General features: G+C 44.6%; 1 protein-coding gene across 2 annotated transcripts in view; it reads right to left on the minus strand.

The window, feature by feature from the left end:
- Positions 1–26,881, minus strand: part of adgb (androglobin) — a 399,345-nt gene that overhangs the window by 266,998 nt on the left and 105,466 nt on the right. For both annotated transcript variants that reach the window (XM_085981859.1, XM_085981860.1), the window contains one exon: positions 3,234–3,279. In XM_085981859.1, the coding sequence (XP_085837985.1) occupies positions 3,234–3,279 (46 nt within the window). The remainder of the gene's footprint in view (positions 1–3,233; positions 3,280–26,881) is intronic.

Genomic DNA, 26,881 nt, shown 5'->3' on the forward strand with positions numbered 1-26,881 from the left:
CTGTTTCTTAGCTCCACCCAAATTGATTCCACTTCTTGATTTTTGGAGCTAAGATCCTTTCTCTCCACTGTCTTTATCTCATCCTTTATCAGGGCTACCCCTCCTCCTTTTCCATTTTACCTATCTATTCTAAAAGTTAAGTATCCTGGAATATTTAGTTCCCAACTTTGGTCACTTTGCAACCGCGTCTCCATAATGGCTATTAGATCAAACCTATTCATTTCTATCTGTGCTATTAATTCATCTATTTTGTTGCAATTGCTTCATGCAATCAGATATAGTGCCTTTAGCTTTGACTTTTTTCTATTTTTCCCTGATGTCACCTTAGTCACTGATGCCCTATTACTTTTGTTACTCTCTCTGTCCCTTCCTGACCCACTTTGATTATTTTTACCCAAAACTCTGCTCTGCTCTAGAGCCTTGGCATTTCTCTTGCTGCTTTTAAATTTACACTTTCCTGAATCCTCCAAAAAATAAAAATTAAAGTGAAGCTCATAAATAGCCGATATATTCAAAAAACAAGAAATAAGGCTGAATAGCTCCAGGCGTAACAAGAAGTGACATTAATAACTGAGCGAGTAACATTGTACCAGTTGAGCCAGCAAGGTGATGGAAATGCTATTCGGCTATGTCTGATGCCACAGAGGCTGAGCAGCAGACTGCCACTGTCGTAGCGCAATGTGCTCATAATAAACAATGTGTCTATTGTTATCCTATGCAGGAAAGACTGGTTTAACAACAGCAACTTGCATTTATATGGCACCTTTAACACAGAAAATCGTCCAGAGATGTAATCAGCAAAAATGGATGCTGAACCAAAAAAGATGTTAGGAAGGGTCAAAAGCTTGGTCAAAGAGATTGGTTTTAAGGAAGGTCTTAAAGGAAGAGGGTGAGGTGGAGAGGCAGAGAGAAGGAATTCCAGAGAGTGGGGCCTCGGCGGCTGAAGGCACAGCCTCCATGGTGGGGTGAAGGGAGGGGGCAAAGCACAAGAGGCCAGATTTTGAGTAACGAAGAGTTCTGGGACGGGTTGAAGCTGTGGGAAAGATGGGCATGGATTTGGGAGGCGACCACACAATCAAGGACTTTGTATAGGAAATAGAGGTTAGAGGTGGGGCGGTCGTTTGCAAGGACAGAGGGCCGGGGGTGGGATTTTTCAGGGGGAAGCAGGAGACAGAAGGTGAGCACTGGTGGTGATATCTCACAATAACAACAACTTGCATTTATATAGCATCTACAGCATAGTAAAACATTCCAAAGCACTTCATAGGAGCATTATGAAACAAAATTTGACATAAGGATAGGTGACCAAAAGCTTGGTCAAAGAGCTAGGTTTTAAGGAGCGTTTTAAAGGAGGACAGAGAGGGAGGACAGAGAGGTAGAGTTAGAGAGGTTTAGGGAGGGAATTCCAGAGCTTAGGGCCTAGGCAGCTGAAGGCACAGCCGCCAATGGTGGAGCAATTTAAAATCAGGGATGCTCTAGGGAATGGAGTTTGTGCTGGGGATCGAAGACAATGGCTTCAGTCTTTCCAATACTTAGTTGGAGGAAGTTTCTGCTCATCCAATACTGGACTTTGGAGATGCAGCGTTACAAATTAGAGGCAGTGGAGGGGTCGGGAGAGGTGGTAGTGAGGTAGAGCAGGGCGTCGTCGGCATACGTGTGGAACCTGACGTCGTGTTTTTGGATGATGTTGCTGCGGGGCCGCATGTAGGAGGGGGCCAAGGACAGGTCCTTGGGGGACTCCAGAGGTAATGATGGGGAGCGGGAAGAGAAGCCATTGCAGGTGATTCTCTGGCTACAACTGGATAGCTAGGAATAAAACCAGGTGAGGGCAGTTCCACTCAGCTAGATGACGGAGGAGAGGCGTTAGAGGAAGATGGTGTGGTCAACCATGTCAAAGGCTGCAGACAGATTGAAAAGAATGAGGAGGGATAGTTTACCATGGTCACAAACACATAGGATGTCATTTGTGACTTTGATAAGGGCCGTTTCAGTGCTGTGGCTGGGGTGGAAACCTGATCGGAGGGGTTCAAACATAGAGTTGCGGGAAGGATAGGCACAGATCTGGGAGACGACAACTCATTCAAGGACTTCGGAGAGGAAAGTGCGGTTGGTGATCACAAACAAGAACCCTTACAGCCTTGAGAAGGCTGTTGCAGACATTGAAAGGAAGGCCACTGAGGATTTGAGGACAGCAAAAGCTAGTGAACAGGCTGAGCTGCTGGTTTGTGACACAATATTTACAATAGTACGCTGCCAAGAATTGTTCCAATTATCTAGTGACAGACAGTGACTACCCGCTGCAACCTTAGATAGAGCTGAGTGATGTTTGGATTTAAGGTCAGAAAAAACAGCATCCATGTAATTTCTATGATTCTACAAATGGGGAAAGAGAATGGAAAAGGGATTAGAGTGGACAACTCCAGTTGGAAGCTAACACTAGCACAGGCACAATGGGTCAAATAGCTTCCTGTGCTTCGCATTTCTAGGATTCTATGACTTCTATGAGCACTGCATAAGACAGCACATACTGTACCTATATACTCCATCTTCTCTTTTACAGCAATGAACACAGGGTACACAAAGTTGTTCCTCATATCAGGAAGCCAGTAACTCACATCAAGATCTCTGGCCCTCATAATAAAAAGCTGGCACCTCAAATTGGGAAGACATTTTCTCACAGGAGAGCACATTGCATCAGCATTACTACTTGAAGCAATCAAGGAAAACTGGATAAATATTTGAGCCAGAGGAAGACACAGGACTATAGGGAGTAAGCAGGGCTGTGGGATTAGTTTTAACAAAGAGCCGGCACAGATATGATGGGCTTAATGGCCTCCTTCTGTGCTGGGAATTTCCACGGTTCTGTACTTAATGAGCAGGTATGAGTGAGACACACTCGCCTTCTACTTTCCCTGTTGGTTTGTTTAGTTTGACTGAAGCATTTTTATCATTGGTCTGAACTATGGAGAAATGGAACCGAAAATTAAAGCTATTATTAGCTGATCCAAGAAAAGAACCACCCAAAGAGCAGAAAAATCCATTATTTCGTTGTCTACTTAAGAAATTAAATACCAGGGTATCAAGCACCTCCTCCTTGACAGTATCACTTATAGTGCCATAAAAATGTCGGCAAGTACAGTGGTTTACTTTTCAGTTGCCTGACTCAACCTTGCTTATTCTTATATCCCACACGCACAAAACTCTGTTCAGTGTTGTAAAGATTGCAAACTCACCTTCAATTAAACTCTCCAGTTGGTGCCGAACATTCAGAGAGTCTTCCTGATAAAACAAAAACAGAGTAAAATGTACAGCCAGAAGAATGGTACATGACGACGAATCTAAAAGTCTGGGAATTTTATTAAAGGGACGATTTGCGAGTTGGTGGTACCAGCCGGCGAGCCGCCCTGCTGGTACCATCATCTTGGAAAATGACCACCTTACAATCCAACAAGTACCACGATGTTTTACATTGGGAGTGTCCCAGCCATTCATTCCTGTGGGTTGCGTAGATACAAACTGTGCAGCCTTGTGCCCCACGTATAAAGTTTAAACAACTTGCAATTATATAGTGCCTTTAATGTAGTAAAATGCCCCAATGGGCTTAATCCATGTCCCTATTAACATGCGTAGAGCTCTCAAGCTGCTCATACTGATAGGTCAGGTGCTCTGATTTATGATTGAATTTCAATGAGCCTGGATTCATGAATACAAATAGCATAAACCAGTTTTTAAGAAATATAAGTACAAATAGAACGGAGTTGGTTGGGCTTCATGGACTGGAATGTAATGTATGTATGTAGCCCATGAGCCATAGTATACAGTATTGTCTCACCATCTGCTAGCTTGCTAAAATACCAGACCAGATTCTTTAGTTTAATCATGTTTAAAAAATATCTTAATCAGGTTTAGTTGATGTAGTTGTCAAGAAATATTAGATGGCCCACCATAGATCTGATCTTCTTTCAAAGGGATTCAACCCCCCCCCCATACTGAAAAGGTATTATGTCACCCCATGGGTGATCTTCCACCTGGTGTTAATTTTATACCAACCACCTGCTGTGTAAAAAATTGAATTCTAGGTGTTAAGTTTCATTTGGGTGGTCCTTATGCAGGTTTACTGTTTTCTGCTAGGAGATTCAAGTATACATGCCAACTGCCCAGACAACGGCCCCTGCTGTGTGGGTATCAGACATAGACTGGAGTTATTCAGTTGAGGGACTTCTGCCGACACTCGCCACTGAGGCTCGCACATGAATAATGGCCACTTGGGTGAGGCACTCGAGAGAAATGGGCACCTGTGGAACCTCTATCACAAGAGCTTCCACGTCATTTTCTCCAGCCATATAGGATTTTAGGTTATGTCTCACATAGAATTATACTTCCAAGGCATTTCTATAAATTAGGAAGAGGCATTGAGAGAGGCAAAGAGTGAGTCAGAAATCTAGTAGAAAATGTTTGAATGAAAAACACCATCAACAAGGCTTGTAGCAGCAGATTGAAGAACGTGAGGTGTTCCAGATTCAACCTATAACACAGACCCTAATGCCAAACTCACTAGTAAACATTAAAGTTCAATAACTGTGCATTCGATAAACATTATATAAAACTGTCTTATTTATTAACCTGCCACCAAGAAAATAATCAATTTAAAAGAACCGTTGCAGGGTCAACATGGCCAAGTGGAAAATCATAACTGTTGTATGTGGGTCTTGGCTTTTTTCCGAGCCATTCTACCTGACTCCCACCGGAGTTACAGCAGGAATTCAGCATGACAGACCTGGAAAATCCTTCCCTATTTACTTTCTCGCAACCAATCAAAAAACACTTAACTTCATGGTTTCTGAGCAGATGTCATATAAATTTCCTTCTAAAATCCTTTCAATGAAGATATCAGATATAAAATTCAACTTCCATACAATGCAAATTAACTGCTTAACTTCACCTTCTGTAGTATTTCTGTTATCTGGTTATACCTCAATAGCAAAATTGGAATGTACATGTCAAATTTACATCAGTGTCATTTATATTAAATTGCACAAGATAAGCATTGAAATGGATTCAAATTTCAGATGCCCCCAAGATGGACACAGCTGGAAAGACCGAACAACTTAAGGAATCTCACACCTTGTACAGCACAGTGGGTGTCAGGCAGTGTATTTTGCATATTGTTCCATATAGTACGGGAGTCAGGATGCAGTTTCACATTCACTTAGTACTTCACTAACATTGCATTAGGAAGAATTATGTGCTTCATTGACTGGAAGAGCTCTAGCAAAACTGCAAATCAACCCAAATTTTTAACTCCAAATGATAGGAGAGTCTGGAACATATCCAGAGGATTTTTTTTGTTGTAAATAGCTACTGAAATCTGGACTCCTACTGCCCTGTTTGATCCTCCATTAAAAAGAAGTCTTGAAGAAAATAGACTTTGGGGCTGAAAACCAGACTAGATTAGGTGGTATCCCTAGTGCTGCCCAGTACCAACAGGGCAGACTCTCTAATGGTTGAGGACACCAAACAATGAAAAATATATATAAAAATGGAGAAAAACACAAGCACACTTCCTGCCATTAAAGAACTTGGAGGAGCCCACAGGCTAATTTTTTCACCTTCACTAGATAGAACAAATTTGCAGAAATTTCAGTTGAATCATATTTCTGTCTCATACATTAATACCTACAAAGTGCTGCTTTAGTATGCTCACATTTTTATAAGTCAAAAATGTTTCTAACATGATCTAATTCATTCTTTCAGTTCCGCCTTTCTCAGGCTGCAGTGCCACAAATAGAAATGCTGCCTTAGCTGTGACTCATCAGTCAAAATAAGGGTGAAGTTCTCAGAACCTTAATGCTGCTGACATTCAAATGTGTAGCATTCGCTCTTGAAACCTATTCTGTTAAATTAGTGCTCACTGTGTTTGGAGAATAATCTTAATTTTGCCAGTTATAGTTAGGAGCAACAACTGTTAAATTACCTACTGTAGGTTTATTTCTTTATTCATTGAAAATATATGCCAGACATCGGCCTTCAATGTGGTGGTAGGACCTACACAAGATAATTTACAGTGTGCGAGTCACTTTTGGCATTGCTCACAGGAGGCATTCAAAGCATGACTGTAATCCTTAGCTGCTAAAGTGGCTACGAACATACAAACATACAAAATTGACGGGCAGGAAAAAACCAGCTGGACTATCAAGTCTGCACCACAATCATGATGGCTGGAGCACCATGACAGGACACTTCCCACCCCCCCACCCACAGCCATATAAACTCCTGGGAGAGGGGGAAAACCACAAAAAATATGGAAAAAAATACACTGGAAAATAGCTCTCTGACCCCCTCTGGTGATTGAAAGCAGTCCAGGACATCACAATCTGTTCCTTTAAGGCCACTGTTCCAAATAGACAAATCTATAGATCTGTAGCTACTTATAAACTGCTGAGGTAAGGTGTGATTACTTGTAAGTTTCAGGCTTCAAGTGAAAAACTGGCTTTTTTTCTCTTTTTCTCCTTTATTTTAAGATCATACGAACTGGTATGTGATGTCCAGAGTATGACAGTTGAAACTCTTGCAGAAATAGTTAAATCTATACATTATATTCATATGGGTGAATGACATGGCTGTATGTGTAAACCTGGTGTATGAATTTTCTCATCTTGACACAGGAGATTCCCTCATTCTCATACTTCTCCTCTATTGGAACCCTTCTGTAATGATCAGTAACATGTCATTCTAGAATGGTACACTAGGGGGAGCTGTATGTTGAGCTGTATATGTATATAAAAGAGTGGGACTACCCACGATGCACTAGGCTACCCACAAGGCAGTAGTCCAGATGGCTGAATAAAGTGACTAGCTCAAGCTAGCTGTTCATAATGAAAACGACTAGTTATTAATGAACATAACATGGTACCAGGATTGGTAAAATCTGCTGCATATTGTGAAATGCGACATGGAGACTTTGAGGCCACCGGAGGGTTTGAAACTCACGGGGAATGTCGACTGCAATTGGCGGACTTTCAAACAACAATTCGAACTCTACATTGCTGCCATCGGATTCGGTACGAAGCCAAATGCAAGGAAAATAGCGTTGCTGCTCACGGTTGCAGGCCCACAGGCGATAGAGGTATTTAATACATTTGTATTTAATCAAGAGGAGAACAGAGAAAAATTGGACGATGTGCTAAAGAAATTTGATACACATTGTTCTCCCAAAAAGAACGAGACCTATGAGAGATACGTGTTCCGTTCGCAGACACAGCAGCAAAATGAGACTTTTGATAGCTTTGTGACCGATCTGAAACTGAAAGCACAGGGAACCTTGGATGTCAGGGGATATACGGGAATGGATTAGGAAAAAAAGGAGGGCTTTTGGTAGATACAAAAGGCTAAAGACGGAGGAAGCCCTAGAGGAGTACAAAAAGTGCAGGGGGATACTTAAAAAAGAAATTAGGAGATCAAGGAGGGGCCATGAAATAACACTGGCAAGCAAAATAAAGGAAAATCCGAAGATGTTTTATAAGTATATTAAGGGTAAGAGGATAACTAGGGAAAAAATAGGGCCCATTAGGGACAAAAGTGGCAATCTGTGTGTGGAGCCGGAAGATGTAGGAGGGGTTCTGAATGAATTTTTTGCGTCTGTTTTCACTATGGAGAAGGACGATGTAGACATAGAAATAGGGCGGGGGGACTGTGATATGCTCGAACATATTAACATCGAGCGGGGGGAGGTATTGGCGGTTTTAGCTGGCCTAAAAATGGATAAATCCCCAGGCCCGGATGAAATGTATCCCAGGCTGCTGTGGGAGGCAAAGGAGGAGATTGCGGGGGCTCTAACACATATATTCAGGACCTCTCTGGCCACAGGGGATGTGCCAGAGGACTGGAGAACCGCTAATGTAGTACCATTATTCAAGAAGGGTAGTAGGGAAAAACCGGGGAACTACAGGCCAGTGAGCCTAACATCAGTGGTAGGAAAATTATTGGAAAAAATCCTGAGGGACAAAATTTGTCTCCACTTGGAGAGGCAAGGATTAATCAGGGATAGTCAACATGGCTTTGTCAAGGGAAGATCATGTCTGACTAATTTGATTGAATTTTTTGAGGGGGTGACTAGGTGTGTGGATGAGGGTAACGCAGTGGATGTGGTATACATGGATTTCAGTAAGGCCTTCGATAAAGTCCCGCACAGGAGACTGGTCAAGAAGGTAAGAGCCCATGGAATCCAGGGTGCCTTGGCACATTGGATACAAAACTGGCTTAGTGGCAGAAGGCAGAGGGTGATGGTCGAAGGTTGTTTTTGTGACTGGAAGCCTGTGGCCAGTGGGGTACCACAGGGATCGGTGCTGGGTCCCTTGCTGTTTGTGGTCTACATTAATGACTTGGATATGAATGTAAAGGGTATGATCAGTAAGTTCGCGGATGATACAAAAATTGGTAGGGTGGTAAATAGCGAGGAGGGTAGCCTCAGTCTGCAGGACGATATAGATGGGTTGGTCAGATGGGCGGAACAGTGGCAAATGGAATTTAACCCGGAAAAGTGCGAGGTGATGCACTTTGGGGGGACTAACAAGGCAAAGGAATACACAATGAATGGAAAGACCCTAGGCAAGACGGAGGGTCAGAGGGATCTGGGTGTGCAAGTACACAGATCCCTGAAGGCGGCGGAACAGGTGGATAAGGTGGTAAAAAAGGCATATGGGATACTTGCCTTCATTAGCCGAGGCATTGAATATAAGAGCAAGGAGGTTATGATGGAGCTGTATAAAACACTGGTTAGGCCACAGCTGGAATATTGTGTGCAGTTCTGGTCGCCACACTACAGGAAGGATGTGATCGCGTTAGAGAGGGTGCAGAGGAGGTTCACCAGGATGTTACCAGGGCTGGAGCGCTTCAGCTATGAAGAGAGACTGGGCAGGTTGGGTTTGTTTTCCTTGGAGCTGAGGAGGCTGAGGGGGGACATGATTGAGGTGTACAAAATTATGAGGGGCATAGATAGGATGGATGCTGAGGAGCTTTTTCCCTTAGTAGAGGGGTCGATAACTAGGGGGCATAGATTCAAGGTAAAGGGCGGGAGGTTTAGAGGGGATTTGAGAAAGAACTTTTTCACCCAGAGGGTGGTTGGAGTCTGGAACTCACTGCCTGAAAGGGTTGTGGAGGCAGAAACCCTCACAACATTTAAGAAGCATTTGGATGTGCACTTGAAATGCCATAGCATACAAGGCTACGGGCCAAATGCTGGAATATGGGATTAGATTAGACAGGGCTTGATGGCCGGCGCGGACACGATGGGCCGAAGGGCCTCTATCCGTGCTGTATTACTCTATGACTCTATGACTCTATGACATGTAATTTCTCTGATCTGAAATCATCCATGATTCGTTACCAGATTGTGTTTGGTATTCATGATAAAAAGGTCAGGGAACGTCTGTTGAGAGAAACCAAACTAACATTGGAGGATGCTGTGAAAATATGCCAAGCCAGCGAGCTAGCTCAAAAGCACGCAAAGACTTTCAGTGAAAATAATAATAATGCGATTGTAGTAAGTGATAGTGCTGCTGTCGGTGCTGTGTCCTACAAAGGAAAGAAACGTGGGCAGAACAGAAATGAAAAGCAATTGGAGGAAGGAATTTTTAATTGTAAACGCTGTGGTTACAAACACCAGTCACGACAATGCCCAGCGTTTGGAAAAATGTGCACAAAATATCATGGAAAGAATCACTTTGCCAAACAATGCTTTTCAAAAGTAAAAACTAAGAAAGGGCAACAAGTCAATATAATTGAGGACACTGATTTAAGTGAGACATTTTTTGTAAGAATGGTGTCATGTGACAACGTAGAAAAGGATACAGAAAATGTGCAGCCCTCAGGAATGGACAATGCTGAACATAAAGTTAATGCAGTAAAAGAGGACAAATGGATAATGTCACTGCAGGTAAATGGAGCATTAGTTACATTGAAACTAGACACTGGGGCAAAAGCAAACTTAATCAGTATGGGTGACATTAAAAACATGAAAGAAAAGCCCAAAATACAGAAAAAGTCAGTACTACTGAAGAACTATAATGGACAGAAAATAGATAGCTTAGGTGTATGCAGACTTAAAGTGACAGTCAAAGACAAAGTGCATCATCTCATGTTTTCTGTTGTGGCTGAAGGACTTGATTCACTACTAGGCGACAAAGCTTGTGAGGACTTAGAACTGGTCAAGAGAGTCTACCGTATAAACTGTGCCATAAGCAGACCAGATGACTCGGTGGATTCTGTAGTGAGTAATTTCCAGGATGTGTTCAAAGGATTTGGAGTTCTACCATTCACTTACAAGATCCAGCTAAAGGAGGATGCTCAGCCAGTGGTACATGCTCCACGGAGAGTTCCAGCACCCCTGCGTGATAGGCTCAAGAAAGAGCTGGACAGAATGACCACACTAGGAGTCATCAGGAAAGTCGAAGAGCCAACAGACTGGGTTAACTCCATGGTGTGTGTAAAGAAAAAGAACAATGATCTAAGAATATGCATGGATCCAAAGGACTTAAATGCAAACATAAAACGTGAACACTACCAGATTCCCAAGTGAGAAGAAATCACCAGTGAAATGTCAGGTGCCAGATACTTCACAAAGCTCGATGCCTCACAAGGATTTTGGCAACTAAAACTGGATGAAGAGAGCACCAAATACTGTACCTTCAACACACCATTTGGCAGGTATTGTTTCCTCAGAATGCCTTTCGGGATAATATCTGCATCTGAAATCTTTCATAGAGAACACATAATTGAAGGTCTGGAAGGAGTTCGGGTCTATGTTGATGACATCATCATCTGGGGCTCCACACTGAAAGAACACAATGAGAGACTGACTAAAGTGCTACAGAGCATACGCTGGAATGGACTAAAGCTCAACAAAGCCAAGTGTCAGTTTGGCATCCAGGAAGTCACTTTCCTAGGAGATAATCTATCTGGTAAAGGAATAGAGCCAGATATGGAAAAAGTAAACGCCATACTCAACATGCCCCGACCCACTGACAAAAAAGGAGTGCTACGCATCATGGGGATGATAAACTTCATTGGAAAGTTCATTCCTAACTTGTCAGCCAAGACAGCCTGTCTGCGAGACCTGCTACGTAAAACAAATGAGTTCGCATGGACAGAAAGACATGAACAAGAGTGGAGGAACCTTAAAACAGTGCTGACAACCACACCTGTACTCACCTTCTTTGACCCAACAAAGAGAGTCAAAATGTCAATGGATGCATCAAAAGATGGCCTAGGTGCGGTCTTGCTACAAGCAGTGGGTGAAGATTGGAAGCCTGTTGCCTATGCCTCCAGGTCTATGACTGATTCTGAGTGTCGATACGCCCAGATTGAAAAGGAATGTCTAGGCTTGGTAGTTGGACTAGAAAAGTTCCATGGCTACATATATGGACTTCCCACCTTCACAGTTGAGACAGACCACTGCCCACTGGTTGCCATCATAAAAAAAAAATCTGAATGAGATGTCTCCAAGGATACAACGACTCATGATGAAGCTGCAAAGATATTACTTTGAACTGATCTACACACCAGGCAAACACATAGTGTTAGCAGATGCACTATCCCGAGCACCCACAATGAGTCATGTGAGCTCTACTGAGGAAGACGTGGATGTTCATGTGAGTATGGTCACTGCTGCGCTGCCCGTGTCAGACACAAAATCAAAGCAAATAGCAGAAGAAACAGTAAAAGATACAGTGTTACAAACAGTAATAGAGAACATTCATCATGGTTGGCCAAAAGGTTCCTGTCCAAAATACTTTCACATCAGGTCAGAGTTGAGTGTCGCAAGTGGACTATTACTAAAACAGAACAGAATAGTCATTCCACAGGCTCTACGTCAAGACATGCTCAAAAGGATTGATGAGGGACACCTCGAAATTGAAAAATGCAAAAGGAGAGCAAGAGACACTGTTTATTGGCCTGGCATAAATAAGGACATTGAGAACATGATAGGCGAATGTGAGACATGTCAGAAACACCAAAACAAACAAACAAAGGAACCAATGATAGTAGCTGACTTACCAACAGCACCATGGCAAAAGGTTGGTATGGACCTTTTTCATTTGAATGGTAAAGACTATCTAATAGTGATTGACTACTATTCTAACTATCCTGAGATGGCGCTGCTCTCAAGCACCACAGCAAGCAGTGTCATAATGCATGTGAAATCTATCTTCACCAGACATGGAATTCCCAGGATTGCCATTAGCGACAATGGTCCGTGCTTCAACTGTAAGGAGTGGCAACAGTTTGCAGCACATTATGACTTTCAGCACATCACATCCAGTCCTTTGTATGCTCAGTCGAATGGTAAGGCAGAAAAAGGTGTTCAAGTTCTCAAACAGCTACTGAAGAAAGCGACAGAAAGCAAGTCTGATCCTTATCTCGCCCTGCTGAGCTACCGAGCCTCACCTTTAGACTCTGGTTCTTCACCTGCTGAACTCCTAATGGGTCGCAAGTTGCGCACCACGCTACCCTGCTGTGCTAAAGAAAAGCAGAGTAAGGAACTGAGACAGAGACTTCAACTGTTAAAGCTGAAACAGAAATCATACTATGACAAGTCATCCAAAACTCTGAAACCATTGACAAGGGATGATGTTGTCAGGATTGAGGATCCAGATGCATGGAACAGGAAAGCTACAGTTCTTGAGGAAGTAGGACCAAGGTCGTACACTGTTAGAACTGAGGAAGGACAGATTCTCAGGAGGAACCGCCGTTCCCTCCTAAAAACACAAGAGACTATCCAAGAGCAGATTGATGACAATGCCGCAACTGCATCTTGTCAATCACCACCAGAACAACCTAACACAAACACACATACAGGCTCTCATGAAAACACATCAGACTTACCTGTGCTGAGAAGATCCACACATGAAGTAAAAAAGCCTGATAGACTTAATCTTTGAGTATAAAGTAAAGCTTTGAAAATGTGTTGACTGTTGTGAAAATGTTTATGTTTATAGAGCACTAACAAAAGTGTTACTGATATCATCTTTATCGTTTTTCTTGAAAGTTGATTCATATTGATTTTGTTTAACCTCAAAGAAAGGGGGATGTAATGATCCGTAACATGTCATTCTAGAATGGTATACTAGGTGGAGCTGTATGTTGCTGTATGTATATAAGAGTGGGACTACCCACAATGCACTAGGCTACCCATAAGGCAGTAGTCAAGATGGATGCTGTATAAGTCCAGATGGCTGAATAAAGTGACTAGCTCAAGCTAGCTGTTCATAATGAAAACAACTAGTTATTAATGAACATAACACCTTCCTTCTCCATGGGCACGTCACTGGTATGTCCATCATTTGGGTATTCACATGTAAAATCCTTCTTTGGGCTTGACAGTCATTTCATGTTGAGGAATGGAAGCCTTTGGTGTGTGTCATCAAATGAACCATTGGTGCCCTTGCTTCTACAGGATCACGCCCAAGATCCTGGAGCTCACTATTGGAATAACATTTATGCTGTATTGCCAGCAATGACTTACATTTACATAGCACTCCTTGTGTTAAAGAATGTCAGAGATGACATTGAGCAAGAAGTAAAACAATTGAGGGCACAAGGAGTGAGAACAATGGGAGAGACTGATTTTTTTAGGGGCTTTTGAAAGTAAAAGAGGTAGCAAGTCAAAAGGGTTTGAAGAGTTTTCCATGCAATGGGGGCTTGATGGCTGAAGAATTAGCCTGCAGTGGTGGAACAGAAAGAATGGTGGGGGAACAAAAAATAGACATTGAATCATAGTCTGTTCCAGCAAAAAAACAGGCCATTCAGCCTAACACGTCTATGCAGATATTTTTCTCAGAGCTACCTGAAAGGTGAAAGCTCCACTTGCGCAGTTGAGCAATCATGGTCAACAAATAAGGTAAGTGACAGTATCAAACGAAAAGAAAAGGCTTACACAAATGCAAGGAAAAACTGAGAAACTTACAGTTCCAAATACCCCTACTTAAAAAATTCTGGAGCATCTACTATTGGAAACTTACTTTATTAGGATCTGCTGCACCACCATGCCGATTTTTAGAAGCTTGGGACGTGGTTGAAAACTGACCACCTGATTTTATGGATTCTGACCATGTTTCCTGCTCAGGTACAAAATAACAACTGTTCAATAAATGTTATATTTGAATGGAGAAACTTATGCCATCACTTTCTTGGATAAGAATATCAGCCTTACATTGACATTGCACAAATTTAACTTAAATGAAAGGCAGTCCAAAGCATCCAGGACAATGATCCTCAAGTTTTTTGGACTTCCTTCATCCTTGTCTAAACTCATACCAAACTAATCTCTATCTACCTATCTATAATCTTGCATAAGTGTACATTTCTTGTATGTAACATTTACTTCATGTAACATTTTACTATCAAGTCTTTTTCTGTCACATTGGCCTGGATCTTTACTGGGGCGGGTTATGTAGGCCGGGGTGGGTAAAACCCAGAAGTCAGTGGGTTGGAGCCAACTTCCCGATGCGCTCTGAACTTTTCCCGATTGAACCCTCCGCCTGCACCCAATCCCACGCGCTCACCCATGTTAAAATTCACCCATTATTTCTGTGACGCGCCTCTACCATGATTAAATTAGTCATGAGTCAATCATTGCTCATGGAGAGTCAAGACCAAGTACAGCCATGAGGTGAGGAATGGTTAGAGGACAGGGGGTGATTAGACCATGGCTGGGCAAGATTGTGATGCTGGAGGCTAGAAGAGCTAAGGGTGCTAATGTTGTGTCTTGTGCGGGAGAGGAGGAAAGTAGAATAGGGTTAAAGGGTGGAGGAGGGAAGGTAGAGGAATATTGAAGACCCATGGAAGGGAAAGCGGCAAAATAAAGCACAAGAGGCTATTGGAGAGATAGAAGCCCTGTGAGGGTGGGGTGGGAGAGAACTGATGGTCATTGGAATATATTAGTGTGTGTCTGGAGTCCAGAGGAAGAAGGTCACACTGCTGGAAACAGTGGTACGTGTAGCTAGAGCAGATCTGCGGGGAAAATTAAGGGTAGGGAAGGGGGAGGAAGGAGGTAAAACAGAGGAAGAGGAGAATGAGGGATGGGATAAAATGGTGAAGGGGAAAAGGGAAATGGAGAAGGAGGAAGAGGGAAGGAGGGGGAAAGTAAAAGTCGAGGGAGAGGATAGGCAGAGGGGAGATGAAGAAGGGAAATGGGGTCGGTGGGGGAAGGGGGCGAAGAGGGGAAGGGGAGGAAGGGGGCTGGGAATAGAGGGGATAGTAGGGAGGAGAGGATGGGAAGGTAAATGATTTTATAGTAGTGAATATTCATTATTTAAAGATAGTGAGTTAAAATGTAAGTAAAATCACGAATCATGATTTTTTGAAAAAACACTTGGCGGGCAGGCAACACAGAGGGGTCCAAAGGCCCAATAGGGGATGAGAGAGGAGCTGAGGTCCTTTTTTTAAAAATAGGAGAGCAATTAAAAAGAATGGAGGAAAACATATTAAAATAAAAGGAAAACAAAAATAATATAATCAGGCAGCTAAGGGTGTGGTGGCCTAATTAGGTTATGATTGCAAGGTGGGAATGGACTCAAGAGGGCAAGGCCAAGCAGGAGATCAGAGATCAGTGTTTTTTTTTAAGTATATTTGTTTTATTATTTGTTCTTGAGATATGGGTGACACTGGCAAAGCTGCATGTATTGACCCTTCCTAGATGCCCTGAGATGGTGGTGATGGGCCTTCTCCTTGTGCCGATGGTGCTCCCACAATGGTGTGAGGGGATTCCAGGATACTGAACGAGTGATTCTGAAGAAACAGCGATATATGTCCAAGTCAGGATGGTATGTGATTTGAAAGGAAATGTTCCTATGATATTGCTGCTCTTGTCCTTCTTGGTGGTAGAGGGCACAGGGGAGGGATGTGCTTTTGAAGTAACCTTAGCTAGTTGCACATATTACAGGAACTGCACACTAGTATGGGAGGAGCTGGATACTGAGACCATGGGCATTGATCGAGCAAACTGCTCTGTCCTGGATGCTGTTGAATTTCTTGAAGGCTGTTACAGATGCACCTGTCCAGGTGAATTGTGGCTATTCCATCACATTCCTGATTTCAGTTTCAGTCTTGTAGGTGGTAGCCAGACTTTGATGAGTCCCAGGAAGTAAGCGACTCATCACAGAGTATCCAGCCTCTATTCTGCTCTTGTATCCACTGTGTTGATATGGCTGATCCAGTTAAACCTCTGGTTAATGACTACATAGGATATACGGCACAGAAACAGGTCATTCGGCTCAACCACTCCATGGCGGCAGTTATGCTCCACTCGAGCCTCCTCCCGTCTTTCCTCCTCTAACTCTATCAGCGTAACTCTCTATTCCCTTCTCCCTCAGCAGCAGACCTGGGAGTGGATTGAGGAACGCGGTGGAGGATAAAAGCGGCGGCAGTGAGCGAGGCCCGACCACAGCGGCGGACCTGGGAGTGGATTGAGGAGCGCGGCGGAGGATAAAAGCGGAGGCAGTGAGCGAGGCCCGACCACAGTGGCGGACCTGGGAGTGGATTGAGGAGCGCGGCGAGTTTAAAAGCGGCGGCAATGAGCGAGGCCCGACCACAGCGATGGACCTGGGAGTGGATTGAGGAGCGCAGCGAGTTTAAAAGCGGCGGCAGTGAGCGAGGCTTACCAATTCAGCAGCGGGAGAGAGAGGTAAAAAGTAATCAAAGTGTGACGTCACCAGAAAACAGCTAAGTGATTGGTTGGTTGGCGAGTATTTCTCTCTTTTTAAACTTTAACTCTGTGGTTTATAGTTACTAAGGTCTCTCTGGTGTAGCGGGGACTGCTGGTAAACCATTTAACTGTAGTGTAATTAGTGGGATTGATTGATTTAATTTAAATTCAATTAACTAAAGGGTAAGCAGCACGGTGGCATAGTGGTTAGCACTGTTGCCTCACAGCGCCAGGGACCCGGGTTCGAATCCGGCCTCGGGCGACTGTCTGTGTGGAGTTTGCACATTCTCCCCGTGTTTGCGTGGGTTTCCTCCGGGTGCTCCGGTTTCCTCCCACAGTCCAAAGATGTGCAGGTTAGGTTGATTGGCTATGATAAATTGACCCTTAGTGTTAGGGGGATTAAATACGTGGGGTTACAGGATAGGGTGGGATATGTGTTGGTGTGGGGGTTACGGGGATCGGGTGGGATATGTGTCGGTGCAGGCTCGATGGGCCGAAATGGCCTCTATCTGCACTGTGGGGTTTCTGTGATTCTGTGATTGTGATTGTGAAGTCATGGCAGGACAGCACAGCCACGTGGTATGCTCCTCCTGCGATATGTAGGAACTCAGGGACACTTCCTGTGTCCCTGACAACCACGTGTGCAGGAAGTGCATCCAGCTGCAGCTACTGACAGACTGCATTGCGGCACTGGAGCTGTGATTGGATGCATACTGGAGCGTTCGCGATGCTCGGGACGTCGTGAGTAGCACGTTTACGGAGTTGGACACACCGCAGGTAGAGGTTGAACAGGCAGAAAGGGAATGGGTGACCAACAGGCAGAGTACTAGGCGCAGGCAGGTAGTGCAGGGATCCCCTGTGGACATCCCCCTCTCAAACAGATACACCACTTTGAGTGCTGTTGGGGGGGATGGCTTACCAGAGGAAAGCAGCAGCAGCCAACTTCCTGGCACCAGGGGTGGCTCTGCTGCACAGGACAGGAGGAAAAAGAGGGGTAGAGCTATAGTAATAGAGAATTCTATTGTAAGGGGAATAGATAGGCGTTTCTGCGGCCGCAAACGAGACTCCAGGATGGTGTGTTGCCTCCCTGGTGCAAGGGTTAAGGATGTCTCAGAGCGGCTGCAGAACATCTTGGAAGGGGAGGGTGAACAGCCAGTTGTTGTGGTGCATATAGGCACCAACGATATAGGTAAAAAGGGGGATGAGGTCCTAAAAGCGGAATATAGGGAGTTAGGAGGTAAATTTAAAAATAGGACCTCAAAGGTAGTAATCTCAGGATTGCGACCAGTGCCACGTGCTAGTCAGAGTAGAAATAGAAGGATATTTCAGATGAATACGTGGCTAGAGGAATGGTGCAACGGGGAGGGATTCAAGTTCCTGGGACATTGGAACCAGTTCTGGGGGTGGTGGGACCAGTTCAAACCGGATGGTTTGCACCTGGGCAGGGTTGGAACCGATGTCCTAGGGGGAGTGTTTGCTAGTGCTCTGGGGGAAGGTTTAAACTAAAATGGCAGGGGGTTGGGAACCTGAACAGGGAGACAGAGGAAAGGGAAACAAGGATAAAAGCAAAAGATAGGAAGGAGAAAAACAAATGTGAAAGTCAGAGAAATCAACGGTTTAAATCAAACGTGGCCACAGTAAATAATAATTCTAATAGGTCTAAGAGCGTTAAAAAAACAAGCCTGAAGGCTTTGTGTCTTAATGTGAGGAGCATTCGTAAAAAGGTGGATGAATTGGCTACGCAAATAGAGGTAAACGAATATGATTTGGTTGGGATTATGGAAACGTGGCTCAAGGATGGCCGAGGCTAGGAACTCAACATCCAGGGGTATTCGATATTTAGGAAAGATAAGCAAAAAGGAAAGGGAGCTGGGGTAGCATTACTGGTTAAAGAAGGGATTAACACAATTGTAAGGAAGGATATTAGCTCTGATGATGTGGAATCTGTATGGGTAGAATTGAGAAATACTAAGGGGCAGAAAACGTTAGTGGGAGTGGTATATAGACCTCCAAACAGTAAGGCGAAGGTTGAGGATGGCATTAAAAGGGAAATTAAAGAAGCGTGCAATAAGGGCACAGCAGTCATCATGGGTGACTTTAATCTACATATAGATTGGGCTAACCAAATTAGTAACAATACTGTGGAGGAGGAATTCCTGGAGTGTTTACGGGATGGTTTCCTGGACCAATATGTCGCGGAACCAACCAGAGATCAGGCCATCTTAGACTGGGTATTATGTAACGAGAAAGGATTAATTAGCAATCTTGTTGTACGAGGCCCCTTGGGTCAGAGCGATCATAATATGATCGAATTCTTCATTAAGATGGAGAATGAAGTAATTGTCTCAGAGACTAGGGTCCTAAATCTAAATAAAGGAAACTACGATGGTCTGAGGCGCGAGTTGGGTAGGATTGATTGGGGAATGTCACTCAAAGGGTTGACGGTGGATAGGCAATGGCAAACATTCAAAGACCGAATGGATGAACTACAGAATTTGTTCATCCCAGTTTGGCATAAAAATAAAACAAAAAAGGTGACTCAACCGTGGCTAACAAGGGAAATTAGGGATAGCATAAGATCCAAGGAGAGGACATATAAATTGGCCAGAAAAGCAATAATCCTGAGGATTGGGAGCAGTTTAGGATTCAAGAAAGGAGGACAAAGGGATTAAGTAAGAAGGGGAAAATAGAATATGAGAGTAAGCTAGCAGGGAACATAAAAACTGACCATAAAAGCTTTTATAGATATGTGAAGAGAAAAAGATTGGTGAAGTCAAGCGTAGGTCTCTTGCCGTCAGAATCAGGGGAATTTATAATAGGGAACAAAGAAATGGTAGACCAACTAAATACATCTTTTGGTTCTGTCTTCACAAAGGAGTACACAAATAACCTACTAGAGATGCCGGGTAACATAGGGTCTGATGAAAGGGTGGAACTGAAAGAAATCAGTATTTGTAGGGAAATGGTGTTAGGAAAATTGATGGGACTGAAGGCTGATAAATCCCCAGGGCCTGATAATCTACATCCCAGGGTACTTAACGAAGTGGCCCTAGAAATAGTAGATGCATTGCTGGTCATCTTCCAGAACGCGATAGACTCTGGAACAGTACCCATGGATTGGAGGGTAGCTAATGTTACCCCACTATTCAAAAAAGGTGGTCGAGAAAAAGCGGGGAATTATAGGCCGGTAAGCCTGACATCGGTAGTGGGGAAAATGCTAGAGTCCATTATAAAAGATGTAATAGCAGAGCACTTGGAAAGCAGTGACAGGATCGGACAAAGTCAACATGGATTTACAAAAGGTAAATGGTGCTTGACTAATCTACTGGAATTTTTTGAAGATGTAACTGGTAAAATATATAAGGGAGAACCAGTGGATGTGGTGTATTTGGACTTTCAGAAGGCTTTCGATAAGGTCCCGCATAAGAGATTAGCGTGCAAAATTAAGGCACATGGGATTGGGGGCAAGGTATTGACTTGGATAGAGAACTGGTTGGCGGATAGAGAGCAAAGAGTTGGAATAAACGGGTCGTTTTCCGAGTGGCAGGCAGTGACTAGTGGGGTACCGCAAGGATCAGTCCTAGGACCCCAGCTGTTCACAATATATATTAATGATCTGGACGAGGGAATTGGATGTAATATCTCCAAATTTGCAGACGACACAAAGCTGGGTGGGAGGGTATGCTGTGAGGAGGATGTCGTGAAACTCCAGTACGATTTGGACAGGTTGGGTGATTGTGCAGAAACATGGCAAATGCACTATAATGTGAATAAATGTGAGGTTATCCACTTTGGTGGCAAAAACAGGAAGGCAGATTATTATTTGAATGGCAATAGATTGGGAGAAAGGGAAGTGCAAAGAGACCTGGGTGTTCTTGTGCACCAGTCGCTGAAGGTAAGCATGCAGGTGCAGCAGGCGGTTAAGAAGGCAAATGGTATGTTGGCCTTCGTAGCAAGAGGGTTCGAGTACAAGAACAAGGATGTCTTGCTGCAGTTGTACATGGCCTTGGTGAGACCACACCTTGAGTATTGTGTGCAGTTTTGGTCACCTTACCTGAGGAAGGACGTTCTTGCTATGGAAGGAGTGCAGCGAAGATTCACCAGGCTGATACCTGGGATGGCAGGAATGACGTATGAGGAGAGATTGTGTCGATTGGGCTTATACTCACTGGAGTTTAGAAGATTGAGAGGGGATCTCATCGAAACCTATAAAATTCTGTCAGGCCTGGACAGACTAGATGCAGGAAGGATGTTTCCGATGGCAGGGGAGTCCAGAACCAGGGGTCATAGTCTAAGGATAAGGGGTAAGCCATTTAGGACTGAGATGAGGAGGAATTTCTTCACCCAGAGAGTGGTGAACCTGTAGAATTCTCTGCCACAGAGGGCAGTGGAGGCCAGTTCATTAAATATATTCAAGAAGGAGTTGGATATATTTCTTAAGGCTAAAGGGATCAAGGGATATGGGGAGAAGGCAGGGACAGGGTACTGAGTTTGGATGATCAGCCATGATCTCATTGAATGGCGGAGCAGGCTCGAGGGGCTGAATGGCCTACTCCTGCTCCTATTTTCTATGTTTCATATGCTTGTCTAGCCTCCCCTTAAATGCATCTATACGATTCGCTTCAACCACTCCCTGTGGTAGCGAGTTCCACATTCTCACCACTCTTTGGGTAAAGAAGTTTCTTCTGAGTTCCCTATTGGATTTCTTGGTGACTACCTTATATTGATGGCCTCTAGTTATGCTCTTCCCCACAAGTGGATACATTCTCTGTATCTGCTCTATCAAAACCTTTCATAATTTTATAGACCTCCATTTGGGCTCGTTCATCCTTTCCTGATATGTATACCCTTGCGTTTCTGGTATCATCCTTGTAAATCTTCACTGCACCCTTTCCAGTGCCTCTATATCCTTTTTATAATATGACCAGAACTGTGCGCAGTGTGGTCTGACCAAGGTTCGATACAGGTTTAGCATAACTTCCCTACTTTTCAACACTACACCTCTAGAAATAAACCCCAGTGCTTGGTTTGCTTTTTTTTATGGTCTTGCTAACCTGTGTCGCGACTTTTAGTGATTTGTGTATTTGTACTCCGAGAACCCTTTGTTCCTCTCCCCCACCTAGGCTCGCACCCTCCAAGTGATAAGTGACCTCCCTATTCTTCCTACCAAAATGTAATACCTCACATTTATCTGTGTTGGACTTCATTTGCCAATTATATGCCCATTCTGCAAGTTTATTAATGTCCTCCTGTAATTTGTTGCAGTCCTCCTCAGTATTTACTATCCCCCACCCCCCAAAATTTGGTGTCATCAATGACTCCCAAGATGTTGATGGTGATGGACTTTCTGATGGTGATGCCATTAAAGGTCAAGGAGAGATGGGTGAGCTTTTTTACGTTCAAGCTGGTCATTACCTGACACTTGTGTGGTGGGAACGTTACCTGCCACTTTTTAGCTCATGTTATCTAGGTCCTGCTGTATGCTAGCATGAACCACTTAATTATCAGAAGAGTTGTGAATGAAGCTTAATTGGAATATTGATTTATCAGCAAAGAGCCCTATTTCTGACCTTATGAGAAATCATAGAATCATAGAAATTTACAGCCATTCGGCCCATCTTGTCCATGCCGGCCAACAAAGAGCTATCCAGCCTAATCCCACTTTCCAGCACTTGGTCCGTATCCTTGTAGGTTACGGCACTTCAAGTGCACACCCAAGTACTTTTTAAATGTGATGTGGGTTTCTGCCTCTACCACCCTTTCAGGCAGTGAATTCCAGACCCCCAACACCCTTGGTGAAAAGGTTTCTCCTCAACTCTCCTCTAAACCTCCTACCAATTACTTTAAATCTATGCCCCCTGGTTATCAACCCCTCTGCTAAGGGAAATAGGTTCTTCCTATCCAATCTATCTAGGCCCCTCATAATTTTATACATCTCAATTAGGTCTCCCCTCAGCCTCCTCTGTTCCAAAGAAAACAACCCAGCCTATCCAAGGTCATTGGTGAAGCAAATGAAGATGGCTGGGCCAAGGATTTCACTGAGGAACTCTTACAGTGATGTCCCGAGGCTGTGATGATTGGCCTCTAAGAACCATAACCACTTTCCAGTGTATGACTCCAGCCACTGGAGAGTTTTCCCTTTGAACCTCACTGACCACAGGTTTGCTAGGACCACTTGGTGCCACACTCAACCGAATAGTACCTTGATGTCGAGAGCAGCTGCTCTCACCTTTCCATTGGCAATCAGTTGTTGCGGCCACATTTAGATAGAGGTTGTGATGAGGTTCAGGCGGAATCTAAACGCAGGTTATTGGTGAGTAGGTGTGATTTGATGGTGTTACCAATGACTTCTTCTAACATTTTACTGACATTTGGAAAAGGCTGACGGGGTGCTAATTGGCCAGGTTAGATTTGTCCTTTTATTGTGCACAGGACATACCTGGGCAATCTTCCATACTGTCAGATCAATGCCAGCGTCGTATCTGCACCAGAACAGCTTGGTTCGGGGCACGATTAGCTCTGGTGCACAGATCTTCAGCTGGGATGCTGTCAGGGCCCATAGCCTTGAATGTGTCCAGTGCACTCAGCCAAGTAAAACGTCGGAAGGCGCTTCACAGGAGCGTTATCAGACAAAATTTGGCACCAAGCCACATAAGGAGATATTAGAAATAACAACAGAAAACGCTGGAAAAACTCCGCAGGCCAGGCAACATCCGTGGAGAGAGAAACAGTGTCAACGTTTCGGGCCGAAACCCTTCTACAGAACGGAGAAAAAAAGGCAGGAAATGAAACAGATTAAAAGGCAGTTTGGGGACTGGGAAATGGGGGAGGGGATGAAAGAAGAGACATTAAGAGATATTCAAGGTGAGACGAGGTAGAAACATAGAAGATAGGAGCAGGAGTAGGCCATTTGGCCCCTCAAGCCTGCTCCGCCATTCAATGAGATCATGGCTGATCGTCCAAATTGAGTACCCTGTTCCTGCCTTCTCTCCATATCCCTTGATCCCTTTAGACTTAAGAAATATATCCAACTCCTTCTTGAATATATTTAATGAATTGGCCTCTACTGCCTTCTTTGGTAGAGAATTCCACAGGTTCACCACTCTCTGGGTGAAGAAATTCCTCCTCATCTCTGTCCTAAATGGCTTACCCCTTATCCTTAGACTGTGACTCCTGGTTCTGGACTCCCCGACCATCGGGAACATCCTTCCAGCATCTAGTCTGTCTAGACCTGTTAGAATTTTATAAGTTTCGATGAGATCCCCTTTCATTCTTCTAAACTCCAGCGAGTACAAGCCCAATCAACCCAATCTCTCCTCATACGTCATTCCTGCCATCCCAGGTATCAGCCTGGTGAATCTTCGCTGCACTCCTTCCATGGCAAGAACATTCTTTCGCAGATAAGGCGACCAAAACTGCACACAGTACTCCAGATGTGGTCTCACCAAGGCCCTGTACAACTGCAGCAAGACATCCTTGTTCCTGTACTCAAACCCTTTCGCTACGAAGGCCAACATACAATTTGCCTTCTTAACCGCCTGCTGCACCTGCATGCTTACTTTCAGCGACTGGTGCACAAGGACGCCAGGTCTCATTGCACTTCCCCTTCTCCCAATCTATTGCCATTCAGATAATAGTCTGCCTTCCTGTTTTTGACACCAAAGTGGATAACCTCGCATTTATCCACGTTATGTTGCATCTGCCATGCTTCTGCCCAATCACCCAACCTGTCCAAATCATACTGGAGTTTCTCGGTATCCTCCTCACAGCACACACGCCCACCCAGCTTTGTGTCGTCTGCAAACTTGGAGATATTACATCTAGTTCTCTCATCCAGATCATTAATATATATTGTGAATAGCTGGGGTCCAAGGACCGATCCCTACGGTACCCCACTAGTCACTGCCTGCCACTCGGAAAAAGAGCCGTTTATTCCAACTCTTTGCTTTCCGTCTGCCAACCAGTTCTCTATCCAAGTCAATACCTTGCCCCCAATCCCATGTGCCTTAATTTTACACGCTAATCTCTTATGCATAGTAATAGGACAGATAAAGAGACAAACAATGGCTCTAGATGAAGTGTGAAATGCGCTGGCAGAGTGAAAGACAGCTGTCATGTGGGAGAGAGAGGAAAAAGGAAAAGTCACAAACCAAAAGTGTGGATAAAAAAATATAAAAATATAATAGGGTCGAGGTTATGATCTGAAATTGTTGAACTCGATATTGAGTCCGGAAGGCTGTAAAGTGCCTAATCGGAAGATGAGGTGTTGTTCCTCGAGTTTACGCTGAGCTTCCATGGAACAATGCAAGAGGTCGCAGATGGTGAGGTCTGAGTGGGAATGGAACGGTGACTTGAAATGACAGGTGACCGGAAGCTCAGGGTCACCCTTACGGACTGAACGGAGGTGTTCCACAAAGCGGTCACCCAATCTGTGTTTCGTCTCCCCATTGTAGAGGAGACCACATCGTGAGCAGCGAATACAGTATACTAGATTGCAAGAAGTACAAGTAAATCGCTGTTTCACCTGGAAGGGATGTTTGGGGCCCTGGACAGTGGGACGGGGGGGGGAGGTATATGGGCAGGTGTTGCATCTCCTGCGCTTGCACGGGAAGGTGCCAGGCGAAGGGGAAGGGGTGCTGGGGGTGATAGAGGAGTGAACTAGGGTGTCTCAGAGGGAGCGGTCCCTACAGAATGCTGAAAGGGGAGGGGAGGGGAAGATGCGTTTGGTGGTGGGATCACGTTGGAGGTGGTGGAAATGGCGGAGGATGATCCGTTGAATGTGGAGGCTGGTGGGGTGAAAGGTGAGGACAAGGGGAACCCTATCGTGGTTCCGGGAGGGAGGGGCAGGGGTGAGGGCAGAAGTGCGGGAGATAGAACGGACCCGGTCGAGGGCCATGTCAACCATGGTAGAGGGGAATCCTCGGTTGAGGAAAAAGGAAGACATATCGGAAGCACCGGTGTGGAAGGTGGCATCGTCAGAGCAGATGCGGCGGAGACGGAGAAACTGGGAGAATGGAATAGAGTCCTTACAGGAGGCGGGGTGGCAGGAAGTGTAGTCCAGATAGCTGTGGGAGTCAGTGGGCTTGTAGTGAATGTTGGTCAATAACCTATCCCCAGAGATGGAGACGGAGAAGTCGAGGAAGGGAAGGGAAGAGTCGGAGATGGACCATGTGAAGGTGAGGGAAGGGTGGAAATTGGAGGCAAAGTGAATGAAATTGTCTAGTTCAGGGCGAGAGCAGGAAACGGCACCGATACATTCATCAAAGTACCGGAAAAAGAGGTGAGGGAGGGGACCTGAGTAACATAGAAACATAGAAGATAGGAGCAGGAGTATGCCATTCGGCCCTTCGAGCCTGCTCCGCCATTCAATGAGATCATGGCTGATCATCCAAATTCAGTACCCTGTCCCTGCCTTCTCCCCATATCCCTTTAGCCTTAAGAAATATATCCAACTCTTTCTTGAATATATTTAATGAACTGGCCTCCACCGCCCTCTGTGGCAGAGAATTCCACAGGTTCACCACTCTCTGGGTGAAGAAATTCCTCCTCATTTCAGTCCTAAACCCCTTATCCTTAGACTATGACCCCTGGTTCTGGACTCCCCGGCCATCAGAAACATCCTTCCTGCATCTAGTCTGTCCAGGCCTGACGGAATTTTATAAGTTTAGATGAGATCCCCTCTCAATTTTCTAAACTCCAGTGAGTATAAGCCCAATCGACACAATCTCTCCTCATACGTCATTCCTGCCATCCCAGGCATCAGCCTGGTGAATCTTCGCTGCACTCCTTCCATGGCAAGAACGTCCTTCCTCAGGTAAGGCGACCAAAACTGCACACAATACTCAAGGTGCGGTCTCACCAAGGCCCTGTACAACTGTAGCAAGACATCCTTGTTCCTGTACTCGAACCCTCTTGCTATGAAGGCCAACATACCATTTGCCTTCTTAACCGCCTGCTGCACCTGCATGCTTACCTTCAGCGACTGGTGCACAAGAACACCCAGGTCTCTTTGCACTTCCCCTTCTCCCAATCTATTGCCATTCAAATAATAATCTGCCTTCCTGTTTTTGCCACCAAAGTGGATAACCTCACATTTATCCACATTATAGTGCATTTGCCATGTTTCTGCCCAATCACCCAACCTGTCCAAATCGTACTAGAGTTTCACGACATCCTCCT

Source organism: Somniosus microcephalus, chromosome 3 (genome assembly GCF_052327205.1).
Source record: "Somniosus microcephalus isolate GS21.2 chromosome 3, FLI_Smic_1.0, whole genome shotgun sequence".
In the NCBI taxonomy this organism is placed as follows: domain Eukaryota; kingdom Metazoa; phylum Chordata; class Chondrichthyes; order Squaliformes; family Somniosidae; genus Somniosus; species Somniosus microcephalus.